This window comes from Mus caroli, unplaced genomic scaffold (assembly GCF_978045245.1).
Source record: "Mus caroli unplaced genomic scaffold, Mus_caroli_1 scaffold_1, whole genome shotgun sequence".
Lineage (NCBI taxonomy): Eukaryota > Metazoa > Chordata > Mammalia > Rodentia > Muridae > Mus > Mus caroli.
In genome coordinates, this window is record NW_028227256.1 from 48618505 (window position 1) to 48636517 (window position 18013).

Below are 18013 nucleotides of genomic sequence, written 5' to 3' on the forward strand. Positions count from 1 at the left end.
TTAATCATATAATAATTATATGTGCCTTATAAAAAGAAAGTACTAAAGATTTGTCTATAGCTTGCCAAATTAAAATTAGTTGTTCCTAAAGATGGTGGTATTAGACTCAAGTCATCCCATCTCCCAGACAGCTCTCATCAGCTGCCATGCACTGCAGGAAGTCTGCCTGGGCAGCCTGGTAGGGGTCACAAACATTTGCTTCTGGTTACAGGATACGCACGCTGCACCAATGAGTACTTTGCTTCCATATTTGGCATATAAAATCATCTAATCTAAATTGCAGAATCCTACGCAATTTCATTTCATATTCGAACTTTCCCTTCAAGGCATTTTCCTCATAATGATACATTCTCACAAACATGCACAATCAAAATGAGTAGCACACAAAAGTACACAGTCAGGCAAACCAAAAGGAAAAGTTGAATCACGTAAGAACTCCAAAAGACCGAGGGGAAAGGACCACAGAACTCACTATCATTTCAAAGATGAGAGAATGATAGCCCTGTCTGTGAATTGTGATGAGACTTTTGTTTTAAAATTTAGCTACTTGGGGGGCTGGGAGATAGCTCAGCTGATAAGGTGCCTGCCACAAGGGCGTGACAACACAAGTTCAGATCTCTGGGACTCAGGTAAAGACCCCGACTCTGGGACATGCACCTACAATACCCTGGGGACACAGAGATACAAGAACTTTGGCACAAGCTAGCCTGTGGTCAAGCAAGGTCGATGAGCTCCAGGTTCAAGAAGATTTCATCTCAAAAAATAAAGTAAATAAAGATACTGACCTCTGACCTCCAAACGCTAATAAAGACATTGACTTCTGACCCTCATAAAGTCACGAAGAAGCCATAAGTGTTCTCATTCTTGTCCTTTCCTTCCTTCCCCCAACACACTGCACAAATTTGGCTACATGGTATGTTCAAATCACTCAAAACACCAATTTCTGCCCAGCTCTCTGCTGACCCTAGGGCTGATCAGGAAGAGCTCACAAGCAGCATGGGGTCCGAGGGTTGGGGGCTAACCATCTCCTCTTTCACCAGACCATGGCTCATTTCCCCCACTTTATATCTCAGCTTCAGCAACACATTTCACTTGTGATGGAGAGCTGGCTCAGTGGTGAAGAGGGCTTGTTGCTCTTCTGGATAATACAAGTTGGTTTCCTAGCCCCCCACACGAACCAGGTCACCTCACAACAATCTGTCACTCCAGCTCTAAGGAATCCAACACCTGCTTCTGGCGTCAGCACTCACATCTGCAGACGCAGACATACATGTATGTATATACAATTTAAATTCTTTTAAAAATAAAAATAAAAGGAATATCATTACTGTAACAAGCCACGAAAGGTGTTCTGAGCACTTAGACAGCTCTATCATTTCCTTATCTAATCTATATGTATATTTATTTTCATTTTAACAATTCCTGGAGCACTCTGGGGTGAGCCTGGGGGTCTGATCCTAAAACCAACCAGAGCACTCAAGAGGACAGCAAAGTAATGGCTGAGAGCACATAAACACCCGTGTTATAATCAATTTCCAAACAAATGACATCTAAAAATTTTTAAAAATCAAAAAAGGAGAAGCATCAGGGTAGTGTTGTGGCTCCCTGGCTCCAAGGCAATGAAGGCACACAATAGCCATTCAGAGGCACATGGCTCACTCCTGACAGTCTACAAACACTGGCTGGCCTGGGAGCTACTGAGCAGCCCTTACCCAGCCCCGCTGATTTCCGTACTCCAGCCACCCTCAGAAGGAGCTAATGACTCAACATTTTACTAACAATTTTTTTTTTTTTAAATCTAGCTATCCAGGAAGAGAGGTGACAATTCTCAAAATAACATCTGAGGTAAAGGTCTACTCACTTGTTGTATTAGATAAAGGTTCCTTTAAAAAGCTATTAATTTAGCTGGACAGTGATGGCACACCTTTAATTCCAGCATTTGGGAAGCAGAGGCAGATGGATCTCTGTGAGTTTGAGGCCAGCCTGGTCTACAGAGTGACCTCCAGGACAGCCAGGGATACACAGAGAAATCCTGTCTCAAACAAACAAACAAACAGACCACCACCAACAACAACAACAACAATGATAACAACAAATCAATTCTATTTTAGGGCTAAGGTAAAACTCAGCACACTTGCCCAGTGTGTGTGAGGCCCTGGGTTCAATCTTAGCACCACAGAATTAATTAATAACTTCCTTAGATTTTATTTTTAATCACAGAATATATTTTGTTACAGAAAAAAATCACCCTGGAAGGATTTTTTTTTCACATTAGATTAGCTTAAAGACCTGTGAGATATAAAAACAACAAATACTTTAGTAGATTTCTAAACAGTTTCCTAAATATAGAAGTAGATGTTCACAGTCAGCTATTGGATGGAATGCAGGGTCCCCAATGAAGGAGCTAGAGAAAGTACCCAAGGAGCTGAAGGGGTCTGCAACCTTATAGGAGGAACAACAATATGAACTAACCAGTACCCCCAGAGCTCATGTCTCTAGCTGCATATGTAGGAGAGGATGGCCTAGTTGGCCATCAGTGGGAAGAGAGGTCCTTGGTCTTGTGAAGATTCTGGGCCCCAGTATAGGAGAATGCAAGGGCCAGGAAGTGGGAGTGGGTGGGTTGTGGAGTATGGGGGAACAGGAGGGTATAGGGAATTTTCCAAGAGGAAACTAGGAAAGGGAATAACATTTGAAATGTAAATGAAGAAAACATCTGATAAAAAAAAATAAGATAAATTAATCTTTAACAACAATCTAGCCAGCCACTATGATAAATGAGTTTTGAGGTCTGTTTGGGTGAGACAGTTAAGATTCTCTCTCAACAGATGGTGGGGAGAGAGAGGAATGGTTGAGAGAGGGAATGGGTGAGTGGATTCAGGATGGAGCTTTGGAGAGAGACTGGAGAGAGGGCCAGAGCGCCAGGAGAATGAATGGAAATTGGCGCCTGGAGCAGAGGGGAAGCAGCTCTAGGACATGCCAGAGACCAGGGATGAGGGAGGCTCCCAGGAATCTATGGGGGTGACTTTAGCTGAGACTCCGAGCAGTGGGCATATGGAACCTGAAGTGGTCACTTCCTATAGCCAGGCAGACCTCCACTGGAGGGATAAAGACACCAACCCGCCCACAAGACTTTCCAACCCCAAATCTGTCCTGTCAACAAGAAATGCAGGGACAAAGATGGAGCAGAGACTAAGGGAATAACTGACCAATAACTGGTCCAACTTTAGACCATCCCATGGGCATGCACCAATCCCTGACACTATTAATGATACTCTGTTATGCTTGCAGACAAGAGCCTAACATAACTGTACTCTGAGAGGCTCTACACATCAGCTGACTGAAACAGATGCAGAGGGCCACAGTCAAACACTGAGTGAAGCTCACAGAGTCTTACAGAAGAGTTGAGGGAAGGACTGAGGGACCAGAGGGGATAAGAACCCCATAGGAAGACCAACAGTATCAACTAACCTGGACTGTTAGGGTCTCTCAAAGACTGAACCACCAACCAAAGAGCATCACAGGCTGGACCTAGACCCCCCTCCCACCACCGCCACACATATGTAGCAGATGTGCAGCTCAGTTTTTACGAGGATCCCCCAACAACTGGAGCAGGTGCTCTACCTAAATCTATTGCCTACCTGTGAATCCATTCCCCTAAATGGGTTGCCTTGTCTGGCCTTAATGGGAGAAGATGCACCTATCCCTCCAGAGACTTGATGTATCAGTACCCAGGGAGAGCTTCCACACTCTCAGAGAAGGGTAAGGAGAATGGGGTGAGGGATTGAATAAAGTCAGGGACTGGGAGAAGGGGGACAGCAATCAGAATGTAAAGTAAATAAATAAAATAATGGAAAAGGGAAAAAACTCAAAACACCAAAACAATATATATGTATATATGCATGCATACATTATGTAAGGTATATATGTGCATGCATACATACATGTATATACACATCTATACCTTACATTATATCACAAAGCAATTTGGAATTCAATGGCTAAAATTTTTTAGAAAAGTAAACAGACCTCTTCTCACCTCTTCAAGACACAGTATTTAAATTTTTCCCACTATTTTAAAATGCTTGTTTTATTATTCTCAACTGGCTTATAAAGAGTCAAGTAAAAATACTCACAGTTACTTATCACTCCTCCCAGCGGATCGCCTTTAAAGTCAAATTCAATATCCATGTATTTGCCCTGTCAAAGAAAGACTCTGTAAGTTCATCTCAAAAGCCCGTGTTTTGGAAAACAGCACACCGACTCATTTTTAGTCTTTTGTTTCAATGTAATTAAGAAAAGGTACTTCATATAAGCATGACTCAAAGCCATGTGCCTCCGTGAATAATTCACACTGTATACCCTAGTCCTAGAGCCCACCAGGATCGTGGCTGACACACATGCACACAGACCAGCACACACATGGAGGGAGGGGGACAGGGGTGCTCCTTTCCATCACGTGATTTTTTTTTCCACTTCAGACCGTTTTCAAATCAAGACTAAAAGTGTTGGTATTTTGTCTAAACTCCACTCCCACAGTTCCTGGCAATGGCCAGGTAGGCTTGGCCCACTATAAAAAAGGCTGCTTGGCCCCTCACTTCTTTCTTACTCTTCTGTCTCCTTTATTCTTGCTTTCCACTTGCCTTCCCCCCCCCCCATTCCCCATTCATGGCCGCCCTCCACTTCTCTATTCTTTCCTTCACTCTGCCTTTCTCTGCCTCTGCTACCCTCTTAACTCCCCTCCCCATGCCCTAAATAAACTCTATTCTATACTATACCAGTGTGTGTCTGGTCTCTCAGGGGCAAGGGATGCCTTGGCATGGGCCCGCTGAGACACCCCCTACCCTCACACCCTGCCAGAACATATTCATATAGCTCTCTCTTTCTCTTTCTCCCAAGATTTATGTATTTTATGAACGTCAGTACACTGTTGCTGTCTTCAGACACACCAGAAGAAGCATCGGATTCCATTACAGATGGTTGTGAGCCACCATGTGGTTGTGGGGTTTGAACTCAGGACCTCTGGAAGAGCAGTCAGTACTCTTAAACTGCTGAGCCATCTCTCCAGCCCCTCTTTCTCTTTTTATAGTCACAACAAAAAGCACAAGTAATAGTCTTGGCAGAGAAACTGATTGGAAAGATAAGTTATTTCATTTCATAGGCGAATGTGTTAGCCATACAAACTCTGCATCAGGCAGTAAGTGAACGGCAACACTCCATGTTCCCATCTGCTGTAACCAACATGCAATGATGTGGTATCACAAGCTCGGAACCAAAGACTAGTTATTCCTTTTAGTGGCTTTTGACCTACACTGTATAGAAATAGAGAGCCCAGATTCACATTGCATTTCATAGACAGTATCTTAAGTTGGCTGGAGCTTAGCATTGTGATGTTTATGGTCAGTCTCTGATGCATCACTGAAGAGTACCATAATCATCAGAATACCATGGCAGTTGCTCTGTGTTTGGAAATGAGTATATTTATTTTATTAGTAAAAAGTTTTTTGTGTGTGTTTTGTGTCATGTGCTACCTTAATCATAGTCAAATAGACACTTTGTATATAATTTTCCCTAAGAGTTACATTAATTTTCAAAATGTGATAGGAAGGGTGAAAAACTATGACCACATGGCACTTAGTCAACAACACAATTTGTGACTTTTTTTTATTAGCTTATAGCCACTCCCTGAGGTCTCCTCTTCCACTGCCATCTATCCTTTTCATATCATCATGTGCATCAAGCAAATGTCTCCAAATCATTTCTTCTAGGTTGACAAAGGCAGAGGGGGAAAAAAACAAAACAAAACAAAAAACTAGACACCATCTCTGCTGGGAAGGAGCTGGCAGCCTGGTAAATAGGACATAGTGGTAGAGAGACAAGCTGGCTAGAGCTCATGGATACACATGGTTATTCAAGGTGGGAAGAGAAGGGAAGAAGTGAGTTCATAGTTAATGCAAAGGGTCTGAAGTTAGGTGGACAGGAGTTAGGGAACAGAAGAAGCAGGCACAAGGACCAGCTCTTGTCATGACAGTGAGGGAAGCTTTCAGCGTAGAGAACAAACTCAGAGCACTGTGACCTTTTTACATTCTCCTGATGTGACCCATTGTTCCTGAAGGCTACTAAACAAGGAGGCATGATCAGATTCGCCACTTTTACAAGCTCACCTGATTAATGTGCATTGGACTAGAAAGGAGCAGGACCAGATGCAGTGGTATCAAGGGACCAGGGTATCAGGTGGCTGCACTGATTAGGGGAGAAATGTTGATAGCTTCCAGTAGGAGCAGCAACAGATGAACACAGAGAGCTAGCCAGAGTGGCAGGGGCAGGCTGGGGCTTGACAGAGAGGCCCTCCAGAATAGAGGGAACACAGGAGGAAAAGCAACTAGAGAAGAGAAAAGAAAACTCTAAAAGAGGTGGGCTAGGGATTGACCTCCAAGGAGGAGATACCCTCCCACAGGAGTCCTTGGGCACAGGAGGCAACAGGATCCAGACAGCAGGTGAAGGGGCTTAGTGAAACAAGAGTTGGAAATCTTCCAAGGTGACATTGTGAGTGTAAAATATTCCCCACAGCTTGATGTTTGAACATTTGGTGCCAGCTGGTGGAGCTCTTTGGGAAAGCTGTAGAACCTTTTGGACACAGGGACCAGCCAAAGGACAGATGGCATAATGTCAGAGATCATCATGGATGCTTCTTAAACCATAAGCCAAAATAAATCCTTCCTAAGTTGACTTTGTAAGGTATTTGGACACCAAAAGAAAAACAAAAACAAAACAAAACAAAAACCACTGCAGATGTATGTAGGGACACACACACACACACACACACACACACACACGCAAGTATAGGATTCAGTCTGAGGGCCTGGTGACTTCTCTGAAGAAGCTGTCAGACAGTAAATGGCAAGAGTATAAACACTGCAGAGAGGAGAACAGGAAGCCAACTACCAGTGAACTGTTGGATAGCTGTTGGATAGCCGTGCGAATTTCCTCTCTGAAGAAATGGCCCTAAGGCAGCCACACCCTCACAGCTCATCTAAAGCTGGGTTCTGATGATGTCACTAGTCTACTTGGAAATGACTTGTGGCTTTCTGTAACTTAACAAAAAGTATAGGCCGCTAAACTTGATTCTCAGCATGCTCCAGTTGGAAGCTTAGTCCGTGGTCTTAACACCCCTTCCACACATTCCAGCAACAAACTATGGTAAACTCAGGCCCAGGCTTCTTCATGGTACCCAGCCAATCTTTCCTGTTCTCCAGAGGATTTCTGAGTCCATTTAACACTATCTTCTATCATAGAATCTTCTCTAAAAGTCCATAAAACTTCACATGTAGCTTTCTGGGAACCTTTAAAATGCATGTACTATGTCATCACTAGCTTTAGATATGCCCAACCTCCCCAATGAGTCTATACGCTTCTTAAGGAGAAGCATTCACTGGTTGAGTGTTTTCTGAGTGTCTATGTTGCCTGATATTTCCAAGACTTTTAACATGAAGTGATGTTGAGTTTTGTCAAATGCTTTTTCAGCATCTAATGAAATGATCATGTGTTTTCTTTCTTTGAGTTTGCTTATGTAGTGGTTTACGTTGGTGGATTCCATATATTGAACCACCCCGCATCCCTGGGATGAAGCCTACTTGATTGTGGTGAATGATGGTTTTGATGTGTTCTTGGATTCAGTTCTCCAATATATAATAAGGACACATGCTCCACTATGTTCATACCAGCTTTATATATAATAGCCGGAAGCTGGAAAGAACCCAGATGTCCTTCAACAGAGGAATGGACACAGAAAATGTGGTACATTTACACTGTGGAGTACTACTCATCTATTAAAAACAATGAATTCATGAAATTCCTAGGCAAATGGATGGAACTAGAAAATAACATCCTGAATGAGGTAACCCAATCACAAAAAAACACACATGGTATGCACTCACTGATAAGTGGATATTAGCCTAAATGTTCAGAATACCCAAGATACAATTCACAGACCACAGGAAGCTCAAGAAGGAAGACCAAAGTGTGGATACTTCAGTCCTTCTTACAAAGGGGAACAAAAGTACTCATGACAGAAAATATGAAGACAAAGTGTAGAGCAGAGACTGAAGGAAAGGCCACAGACTGCCTGACCTGGGGATCCATCCCATATACAGTCACCAAACCCAGAGACTATTTACTGTAGATGCCAACAAGTGCTTGCTGACAGGAGCCTGATATAGCTGTCTCCTGAGAGACTCTGCCAGCGCCTGACAAATACAGAGGCAGGTGCTCTCAGCCAACCATTGGACTGAGCATGGGGTCCCCTATGGAGGAGTTAGAGAAATCACTAGAGGAGCTGAAGGAGTTTGCAATCCCATAGGAAGAATAATAATATCAGCCAACCAGACCTCCCAGAGCTCCCAAGGACTAAACCACCAACCAAGGAGTACACATGGAGGGACCCATGATCCTGCCACAGATGTAGCAGAGGATGGCCTTGTCGGGCATCATTGGAAGGAGAGGGCCTTGGACCTTGGACCTGTGAAGGCTCGAAGCCCCAGTGTAGGGGAATTCAAGGGTGGGGAGGCGGGAGTAGGTGAAGCAACACCCTCACAGAAGCAGGGGACGGGGGAAGGGTTAGGGGGTTTCGGAAGGGGGACCAGAAAAGGAGATAACATTTGAAATGTAAATAAAGAAAATAGCCAATAAAAAAATAAAAAGAGAGAAAGTTATTACCAAGGTATCATTTGAAGGGAGACATAAGTAATACAATATACCACCCAGCATGTACAGGTCTAGAGAGCACCCAGCATGTGCAGGTCTAGAGAGCACCCAGCATGTGCAGGTAGAGGTAAAGAGGCACAACAGAGGCTTGCTGGAACCTGTCTGCAAAGATCACTCCAGCTACATGGGAGGTGTATACATACTTATAGTAAAACACAGAAACAAATCCATACATTTTAATTTTTTTCCTGGTTCTTTGAGACAGGGTTTCTCTGTAGCTTTGGCTGTCCTGGAACTCAACCTGTAGACCAGGCTGACCTCAAACTCAGAAATCCACCTGTCTCTGTCTCCCAAGTGCTGGGATGAAAGGTGTGTGCCACCACTGCTGGGCTAAAATTCTTATTGAATGGTAGCACATGCCTTTATTACCACCATTCGAGAGGCAGAAGCAGGACTATCTCTTTAAGTTCAAGACCAGCATGGTCTTCAGACAGAGTTCTAGAACAGTCAGGGCTACACAAACAACAAACAAGCAAAAATCATAATGAATGAGAGGCTGAGGCTGGACAAAACCACTTTCTAACAGTGCAAGTGCCACCTGCTTCCCTCCAGAGCCGATCCAGCTTAGCAGTCTGCACACAGTAGATGTTTCACCCACTGCTGAGGCAATAATGCTAATAAGTCTCTTTCTTAAAAGAAAATAAAAAGGTTCCAGAAGTCAAACTAAAAATACTGGGGCATATGGGAGACACGAGGTGTGTCCTTGAATGTACTGGTTACAAGTGTCAGCTAGGACCAATGTGTCTTAATTACAGCTCTGTCAGAGTTCTCAGTAAAGTGACCAACAAACTCATTCTAGGTTAACCGACCTGAACATAGTCAAGGGTACTGTCAAGCAATATCACAGTCACACACAAAATAGCATAGAGTCTAATTATAAAATTACAACACATATTTGGGTGTGTTATTAATCAAGTCATAGATGACAAAGCAGAGAAATTACTAGAAGGTAGGCATGAAATGATTTAATCTAATCAAGTGTTAATCTCAAATCCTAATACTCATAAGAGGATTTCTCTAAAGCTATTTAATAAGATAAATCACCTACCAACACATTCACTGGCTCTTAAATTGCACTATAATGATCTTTTAAGCAATATAGTTTTCTGCCTTTGTATTGCCATGGTCACATGTATTTGTAAATATCTTTACAAGTGCATGTACACACAATTTACAAACAAAATTAAATTTTATCACATAAAGAAGCCCAACCAATGGAATTACTTCACTTCAAATTCTATCCATGCAATGAGATTATCCATGTTACCATACAAGTAAATGCCTAGATCAAACTAGTTATAAGGGCTTTACAGGCTGATCCGATGGGAAAATTCACAGCCTTGGGTTTAAGTACTTATTTAGCTTTCTACTTTCTAAGCTACAAAAACTATCTCCACAGAGACCATTTCTTTATGTAAGCTTTGGACAACTGTGTAAGAAGGCCAAGAGGGATCTGAGGTAGGGGTAAGGAAAATCTCTGGTAGAGAAGCATCAGAAATTACCAAGGGCATGAGCAATGGACAAGAGGATTGCTAAAGTCAACGATCTTTTACTACAAAAAATTAGTTAAACCACAGAAGAAAAAAAAATCTCAAAAATCCCTTCATGGGGTCAGACCAAACTATACAGATGTATAATCCCACCTACTCGGGATGCTGAAGCAATAGAAATGAGAGAGTTCAAGGCCTACCTGAGCTACAGCATGAGTTCAAGGCCTACCTGAGGAACTTAACAAAACCTTGTAACCAAAAGAATCAGAGAGGAGAAAAAGTGGGGTACTACAAGGTATAAATTAGCAGGCACAAAGTTTCCAGCACTGCAAAAAAAACAAAAACACAGGTAGTGTTTGTATCTTTGTGAAAATCAGGGGCCTGAACTGAGGTGGAGGGCCAAACTTGCCAACGTGCAGTCACATGCTGGACCCTAACAGGAGTGGAGGCTGGAACAGCAGCAAGGGCCAGACTCAGTCAAGACAACACATCAATTAGCTTCAGTTTTCAGTACTCAGCTCCCCCAGGCCCCTGCACTTACTAAGCCTAGTGATTTTATTGCCAAGACGTTTTAAAATACATCCCATCCTCTCTGAGGTCATCAAATAAGAGACAAAGGCGACAGAGTATGCAAACAACACTCACTTGATCTTTCTTTTTTATTGAATTTCTGAGTCTTAATTATGACTTCTAAATACCAAACTCTAGATGAGTAAGAAATGATTATAAATAGCCTTCTGTAATTTTTTGATTAAAGACGAAGAGAAAACATGATAAAAATACTTTGCCACTAAAAAAAAAAAAAAAAAAAAAGAAAACTGAAAAGAAAAGAATCTCAGAAAACAAACAAAGAACTTTTATAGAACTTACAGTGGTCTCAACTGGGGCTGGGTGCCTCTTGGCTTTAAAGATGTGTGTATTAAGAAATATTAAACATCTGCTTGTTTAAACACACATGGACTAAATATTAGTGTTAGCACTTAAGCTTATACAAATACTTACGAATCTAGATGAGTTGTCATTCCTCACAGTCTTGGCATTTCCAAAAGCTAACGAGAGAGAAACAGATGCATCGTTAAAGCTGATAGAAAAAATAATACTGAGCAGAAACATAAAGCAAGTGTAGTACTGGACAGGAATAACCCTGGAAGCAGAGCTTGCAGTGATGGCATGTCTACACACAATTCCCACGCAAATAGATCTAGCAGAAATTTTAATAAGTTTCTTAAACGTCCCTCAGTGGTTAGAAATACACAGAAAGAGAGCAAGTCCCGGCGTTGGATCCTGGCATTGTTCCGAGCACTGCTCTAAACTTAATCTTGCCTAGGTTTACACCGATTAACCCCTTTCCACAGGAACCTAGTGGGCAGCGAGCAGGTGCCTAGTCCTCCGCCAAAACTACCACTCGGGTTATTTCAGAAATCATTTTCTATTCTTATAGGTTTGGTGCACGTGGGTGAGGAATATAGATTGCAGGAGGCATGTGAAACTGAAAACCGTTTAATTTTGAAATAAAGCTATTTATGTAAATGTGATTACATAACTACAGTACAGTAAGAACTATACTGAGAGTTGGAAAATGAGTCATTTCAAATAAGATAAAAATGATACAGACTTTGGTAGCTCATGCCCCACAGGCAGACCTATATGAAACTTTCTAGAACACAAAGTGACCCAAAATGCACAGCCCAAGTCTGTTTCTATCTCAGTTGCTTCCAGAAGACCGATCCGCCCTGGGACCTTTGAAATGAGGGCCCAGGAGAGCTGCGGGGTGGTTCTGCCCTGGTCACAGAACGGTCCTGTTTAACACAGGTGACAGCGTAGTTGTGAGGTAAATGGACTACTTCACCAAGCCTGTGCACAAACACTCACAAGCCAAGCTGGGGTGATGCAAAGGGAGAACAGAGTGGTGTGAGTACAGGTCACATGAGTAGAAAGGCTCCCTGTGGACGCCCCAACAGAACATCTCAAACCCTGAAGGGAACCCAGGCCAGCCCAGTACACCCTGGAAGACACAAAACTCTGCATTTCTACAAAGGCCCCCTCCAACCCAAGCTGTTTTGGTCACACAATTGAGACTAGCGGCATCATTCCTGAAGATGTGGTTAAACAAAATGAATAAGAGGCTAGATACCACATTTCCGAAGCCTCCGTGGCTTCATCAAGTTAAATGAGGGTTGGGGTGACAGGGAAGTGTCACAGAGCAAGAGGAAGTACTAGGCTAGCCAGACCTTATTTCAACAAACAAACAAACAAACAAACAAACAAACACCACATGGCTGGCTCAAGATAGGTTAAGTCAAACTTTACAAAGTCAACAGAGAAGGTTCCTTCTATTTAGCGGTGCTTGGGCCGAGTATGGTTTATTAAGTTCCTGACACCAAACGCTCACTTCAGAAGAAGATAGGCTGACATGCCGTACACTGAGAGCAGAAGCACTGGAAACACTCACCAAAGGAGGAAGAGGGGATTCTCACAAAGTCACTGCCAGGCAAAAGTCGTCTGTGAACGCAACCCTGATGACAGTGGACACCTGACCTGGTCACCATTAAACTGTGACATTTCCCATGCTTTTATGGGCTAGTCCTTTATGCCAGGTTTGAAATGTAGACCTGCCAAGTCAAATAATTAGAACAGGCCTAAGTCCCAGCTCAAGATGCTGACACAAAGATCACTGTACTGTGGCCTGACAGTCAGGAAGGAGCGAAGGGCTGCTCCAGCACTTGGTTCAGAGCCCCATCTGCAAGCCATAAACCATCTTTTCCTCAAACAAGTCTGAGCTGCATATTACAAACACAACCCTAAACACTCAAGTCTTTTCCTGTGAGCCTGGAAACCTGAAACAAGTACTCCATTATAGAACACCCGAGACACATTCCACAGTTGTTGGTTGGTTGGTTGGCTTTTTTGTTTTTTGTTTTTTTTTTTATAAAGTTCGTTGTTCTAAACGTTCATTTACAGTAGCAGCTCCAGTTAAAAAGCAAAGTGTTCCCATAAAAGATAACACACACCCACAGTGGACATTTCTTCCATTTCCTGCACTGCAGCCTCGTTTCAAATACCACCAAATAAAAAGATCCTAGTCAAAAATGCAAGCTGCGGCATTCCACTACGTTGTTGCTTTTAACCACAGCATTCCTAAAATAAGCCTGTGCAGAAATCAGCTCATGCAGAACACATAACCTAAAAGCAAAGGCAGGAAGCAAAAGGGCCAGATCGCAGATTAGTAAAACGTAGTGATGCCACTTCTTACAGACTCTACCAGTTAAGGTACTAAATGGAGGAGAGATCAAACCGTAATAGCCTATTGGGCTCCATGCCTCCCCTATGCTGCCAGTCTGGCTTGTCAGTGGGCACAAAGCCATAGTCACTGCTCAGAGTTCAAGATTTCCCAGAGGAAAGGAAGGGTCCAGGCAGAGTAGAAAAGGCAACAGGGAGGGTTTGTGACCCTCCATGTCAAGGGTTGCCTACCAATCCCAAGATAGCACTGCTTTCGTTAGCCTTCAATCTTGTCATTCTGTGCTTGGAGCAATGGGTTGAGCCAAACTATTCCTCTAGCCCAGATTCTAAAAGTGTGCTTTTGACTCCCTGGAGGACAGTGCCAATGTTTGGAGATTGTCTTTTATCCCAACAGGTACAAGGGTGTAACTGACACCTGGCAAGCAGAGGCCATAAATGCTAGAGCAGGCCTCCCACTCATAACAAAGACATGCCCAGCACAGCAACTCCAAGGCTAAGAAATCCAACTGGTACTCCAACTGTGTTAGTCACAACACTGACACACTTATACTATAAGGCAAATTTAACAGCCTCTCTCCAATAAGGAAAAGCTGGAATTTCATGATTTAAAAAAAAGATTTACTGAGCTTTTATTTTATGTGTATATATATATGTGTGTGTGTGTGCACGCGTGTATACATACAGACACCACATCCATGCCTCATATCTGCAAAAGCCAGAAGTAACTCTGGAATCAGAGTTACTGACAGTTGTAAGGGGCCATGTATGTGCTAGGAACCAAACCCAGGTCCTCTGCAAAAGCAGCAACTATTCTTCTCCAGGATCCTAATTTCATTTTTAATGTAAGCACGGCTTATACCAACGGTAAATGTCATTCTCCATCTGGTGAAAGAATTCATCTCTTAATTCATTCTTGATGATGGGCCAGTGTGCTTGCCCCTTTTCCTCATTCATATGTTAAAGCTCTAACTCTCTATGTGACAGAATCGAGAGGTAAGCTTTTGGGAGGTACTTATGTGTATGGAGCATGGAGAAGGGACACCAGGGAGCTCACTTCTAGTTTTGTTCCCAAGAAACACCGAAAGAAGAGCTTACACACCAAAAGAAGAACTTACATGAATAAGGTGGGAGTTGTCTCTAAGATGAGAGAGGTCTACAAATGAAACCTATCTTAGTAGGATTTTGTTCTTAGATTTCTAGCCTCCAAGAATTATGAGCTAGTTACTGGATAGCTAACAGCAAAGCTTGAGAGAACTAGATAGCATTTGGGCTTTCTTCAGTCCTTGATTTCCATGACAACAGACATAACCAGCCACAGGCATTACCATGAATAATAAAACATCACTGCACCATCAATTGCAAAAACAGTCAATTTCTTAAAAGCAAACCAAAGTAAGTTAAATAAAAATGGAATGGCAAAAGTATTTTTTTTAAGTGGGAACGTTTTTTTTTTTTTCCATGAGTAAGCTATTGCCTCTTTTCAGGACTTGAAACAAAGCCTCACAAGGCTTAATTCCTCTATAGGCTTTGGCCTGAACGGTGTCCCCTTCCCTCCCTGAACACTGGGCAGTTGAAGTGAACTGAACACAGTTTGCTATTTGAATCACAAGGACCAAACATGAAATCCTTACCTTCCAGGACAGGGTTGGACTGGAGAAGCTGTTCCTTGACCTGATTAACTTCTGCTCCTTTTCCGCACACTGCAGCGACATAGGACATGACAAGCTTGCTGGCCTCTGTGGAGGGAAACAGCCATGTTACTCAATTCTAAAGAATCTTTGAATCATATTTAGAGTGGGGATTCACTAGCTGCATTTCCAAACATCTTTATTGTTGGGTAGACACATGTTTTGGAAACTTTTTCAGCTCTGCATTTTAAACTAATATATCATCAATTTAGTTAGAATATGGCTTACACTTGAAGCCTATTTCTGAGCTGTTAAAAACAAAAGCTAAGTTACATGGTCAACAAAAATCTCAGAAGACTCACATTCAGAGTAATCAAATACATACATCTATGTTCTGTTTGTGATTCAAGCCAAAAATAACTTGGGCATCTATACATCTTTGCCAAATGTATTTCTGAAGTTTAAAAGAACTGCTTTCCTTCAAAATAGTTTCTGAGTCAAATCAGTTTGTTCACAATTAGGTCAGGCTGATTACTCTTCAGCTCCAAAAGTGAGCAACTATTGGGGATTTACAATCTTTCTGGGGCAGTCATCTGCATACATTTTATAAGTAACTCTGAAAGTCAAGCTGATGAAGAACCCATCACATAGAGCAGAAAATACTTAGCTAACATGATTTCTTAGGGTTTCTCATGACCAAGAAGCATCACACACCATCACAAAACCCATAACACTAAATTCCAAGGGATAGCATATCAGCATGTGTTCAAAGAGAAGGTGATTCAAGGCCAATGAGTGTGGGTCCCCAGCAAGGGAAATACAGTGAAGCAAGTGTCCCTATCAGAGGGCGTCTTAGAGCTTTTCTTATGCCTCTGCATGTTGCAGAACTCCAAAGGGGCTCTAGAATGCTATATAGCCTTCAAGTTTATTTGCCATGGCGTCTTTTCATGTGTCTAGTTCCAATAATCCATGGTCAACATCTGGGAAATGCTCAACTAAGAGCCAGCAAGCAGAACAAACTACGCTGGTCTGGGTAGTCAGGGTATGCACATCTAGCATTGTTTCACATCTTTATTTGGTACCACTATCAGTGGATAGGAGGCCCTTTTCAGGTATGTGATGATGCACCTGCAAATGGATGAACTAAGGCTACCCTGGCATGGCTGTTTCTTATGGAAAGCTTTAGATAGGTTATAGTAACATCTCCCCAAACTGAACAGCATGTGAATGTGCATGCGGATGCCTGAACAATATAAAGTGTCAACTAACAGCAAGTAAGAACCTCCAAGAATCTACATAGGTCATAAGGCTCTGGTGTCCTTTGGGAGTACCAGTATTTATGGCATAACGAAAGAAACAAACTGGAGGAGTCTTAAGAACTATTGGTAGAGGGTGGATACTAGAGTTAAATCTCAATCCAGTTTCCTTTCTGGGTAATCCAAATGGATCCATACAAACTCTCTAGTAGTCTGTGATGATCCACTATTGCTACCTCCTTTTAACCACCATAGAAGTACAATATCTTTTTAACTTTGCAAAATCTAATGAAATAGCCTTTATTCAAAGTCCCTGTGTGGTTTAAATAGGAATGGCCCCATAGACTCGTGTATTTGAATGCTTGGACAACAGGACCTGGCACTATTGGAAGCTAGGACCTTGTTGGAGTAAGTGTGTAACTTTGGGGACAGGCTTTGAGGTCTCTTATACTCAACCTCCACCCAGTCTGGTATACTGCTGCCTTCTTCTGCTGCCTGAGGATCAAGATGTAGACATCTTGGATCCTCCAGCACTACGTCTGCCTGCATGCTTTCCCACCATGTTTACCACCTACCACTGTGATGATAATGGACTGAACCTCTGAAACTGTAAGCCAGCCCCAATTAAATGTTTTCCTTTATAAGAGTTACCATGGTCATGGTGTCTTCACAACAATGAAAACCCTAAGACAGTCCCCAAACATATATCCCATTATTCTCAGGGATTCTGTACACTGTCTGTATTTCCCTTGAGTCTTTAGTGGCCAAGTTTCTCTACTCTTGATCTGAACTCCTCTTTCTAGATCTGATGGATGCTGCTGGGTCTTGGGCTCTGCACAGGATCTCTAGAAATGGTGTCTACACCTACAGTCACTGTCATACAACACATTTCCTGGTGCTTCTTCATTTTCTGTCTCCAGAGTACCATTCATTGCCCCACTACATACCATTACACTTATATACCAAGGATTGTCTCCTTTTTTGAGATAAATCTCTGGTCCTTCTTCTCTTTACAAAGCTAGCAAACTGAATCTATTTATAGCAAAATAACTCTCTTAAAACAGAATATGCTTTAAATAAAACGGTAAGTTTTCTGTTAGTTAAACAGTTATGAGCAGTTAGTTATGTTAAAATCAAACATAAAAGGTCCAGGCTGCTTTGTTTATTCCAGTAACTGGAGCTTTCTTCAGTCAAGCCTCAAACTTGAGACTTAACCACAATGGCTCCTCTGGAAATCCAGTTTTGGTCCAGATGAAGCTGGGGAAGAAGGAAAGGGGATGGAACAAGCGCCCACTGGTGATACTGGACCCGATATGGCCTCTTGGAGCTTATGGATGGCCCAGAAAGAGGCAGGATTGAGTCTAGAAGCAGTTCTTGTGGCATGTACATTGGGTTTACATCACCTATTCCAATGCACATAAACCAACACAACCTATTGGCAGGTAAAGATGGTTTAATTCAATGGAAAATAGGTACTTTTACTGGCTTTAAAATATACTTAAACAATCCAAATAGCTTTTAAGTATATTTCAAGGACATAACTCAAGTTTTAAAGACTTATTTCTAAGTTGGTAGAAAGTATCTATGCTCACAGTCTTAATTTCCTTAAGGAATTCTACTACACAACTCAATTTAATAA

General features: G+C 42.3%; 1 protein-coding gene across 4 annotated transcripts in view; it reads right to left on the reverse strand.

Moving 5' to 3' along the window:
• Myo1b (myosin IB) overlaps positions 1-18013 on the reverse strand; it is a 165422-nt gene that overhangs the window by 60169 nt on the left and 87240 nt on the right. For all 4 annotated transcript variants that reach the window (XM_085837047.1, XM_085837050.1, XM_021176619.3 and 1 more), the window contains 3 exons: positions 15122-15226; positions 11253-11299; positions 4134-4197 (listed from right to left, as the gene is read on the reverse strand). In XM_085837047.1, coding sequence (XP_085693173.1) covers positions 4134-4197; positions 11253-11299; positions 15122-15226 — 216 coding nt within the window. The remainder of the gene's footprint in view (positions 1-4133; positions 4198-11252; positions 11300-15121; positions 15227-18013) is intronic.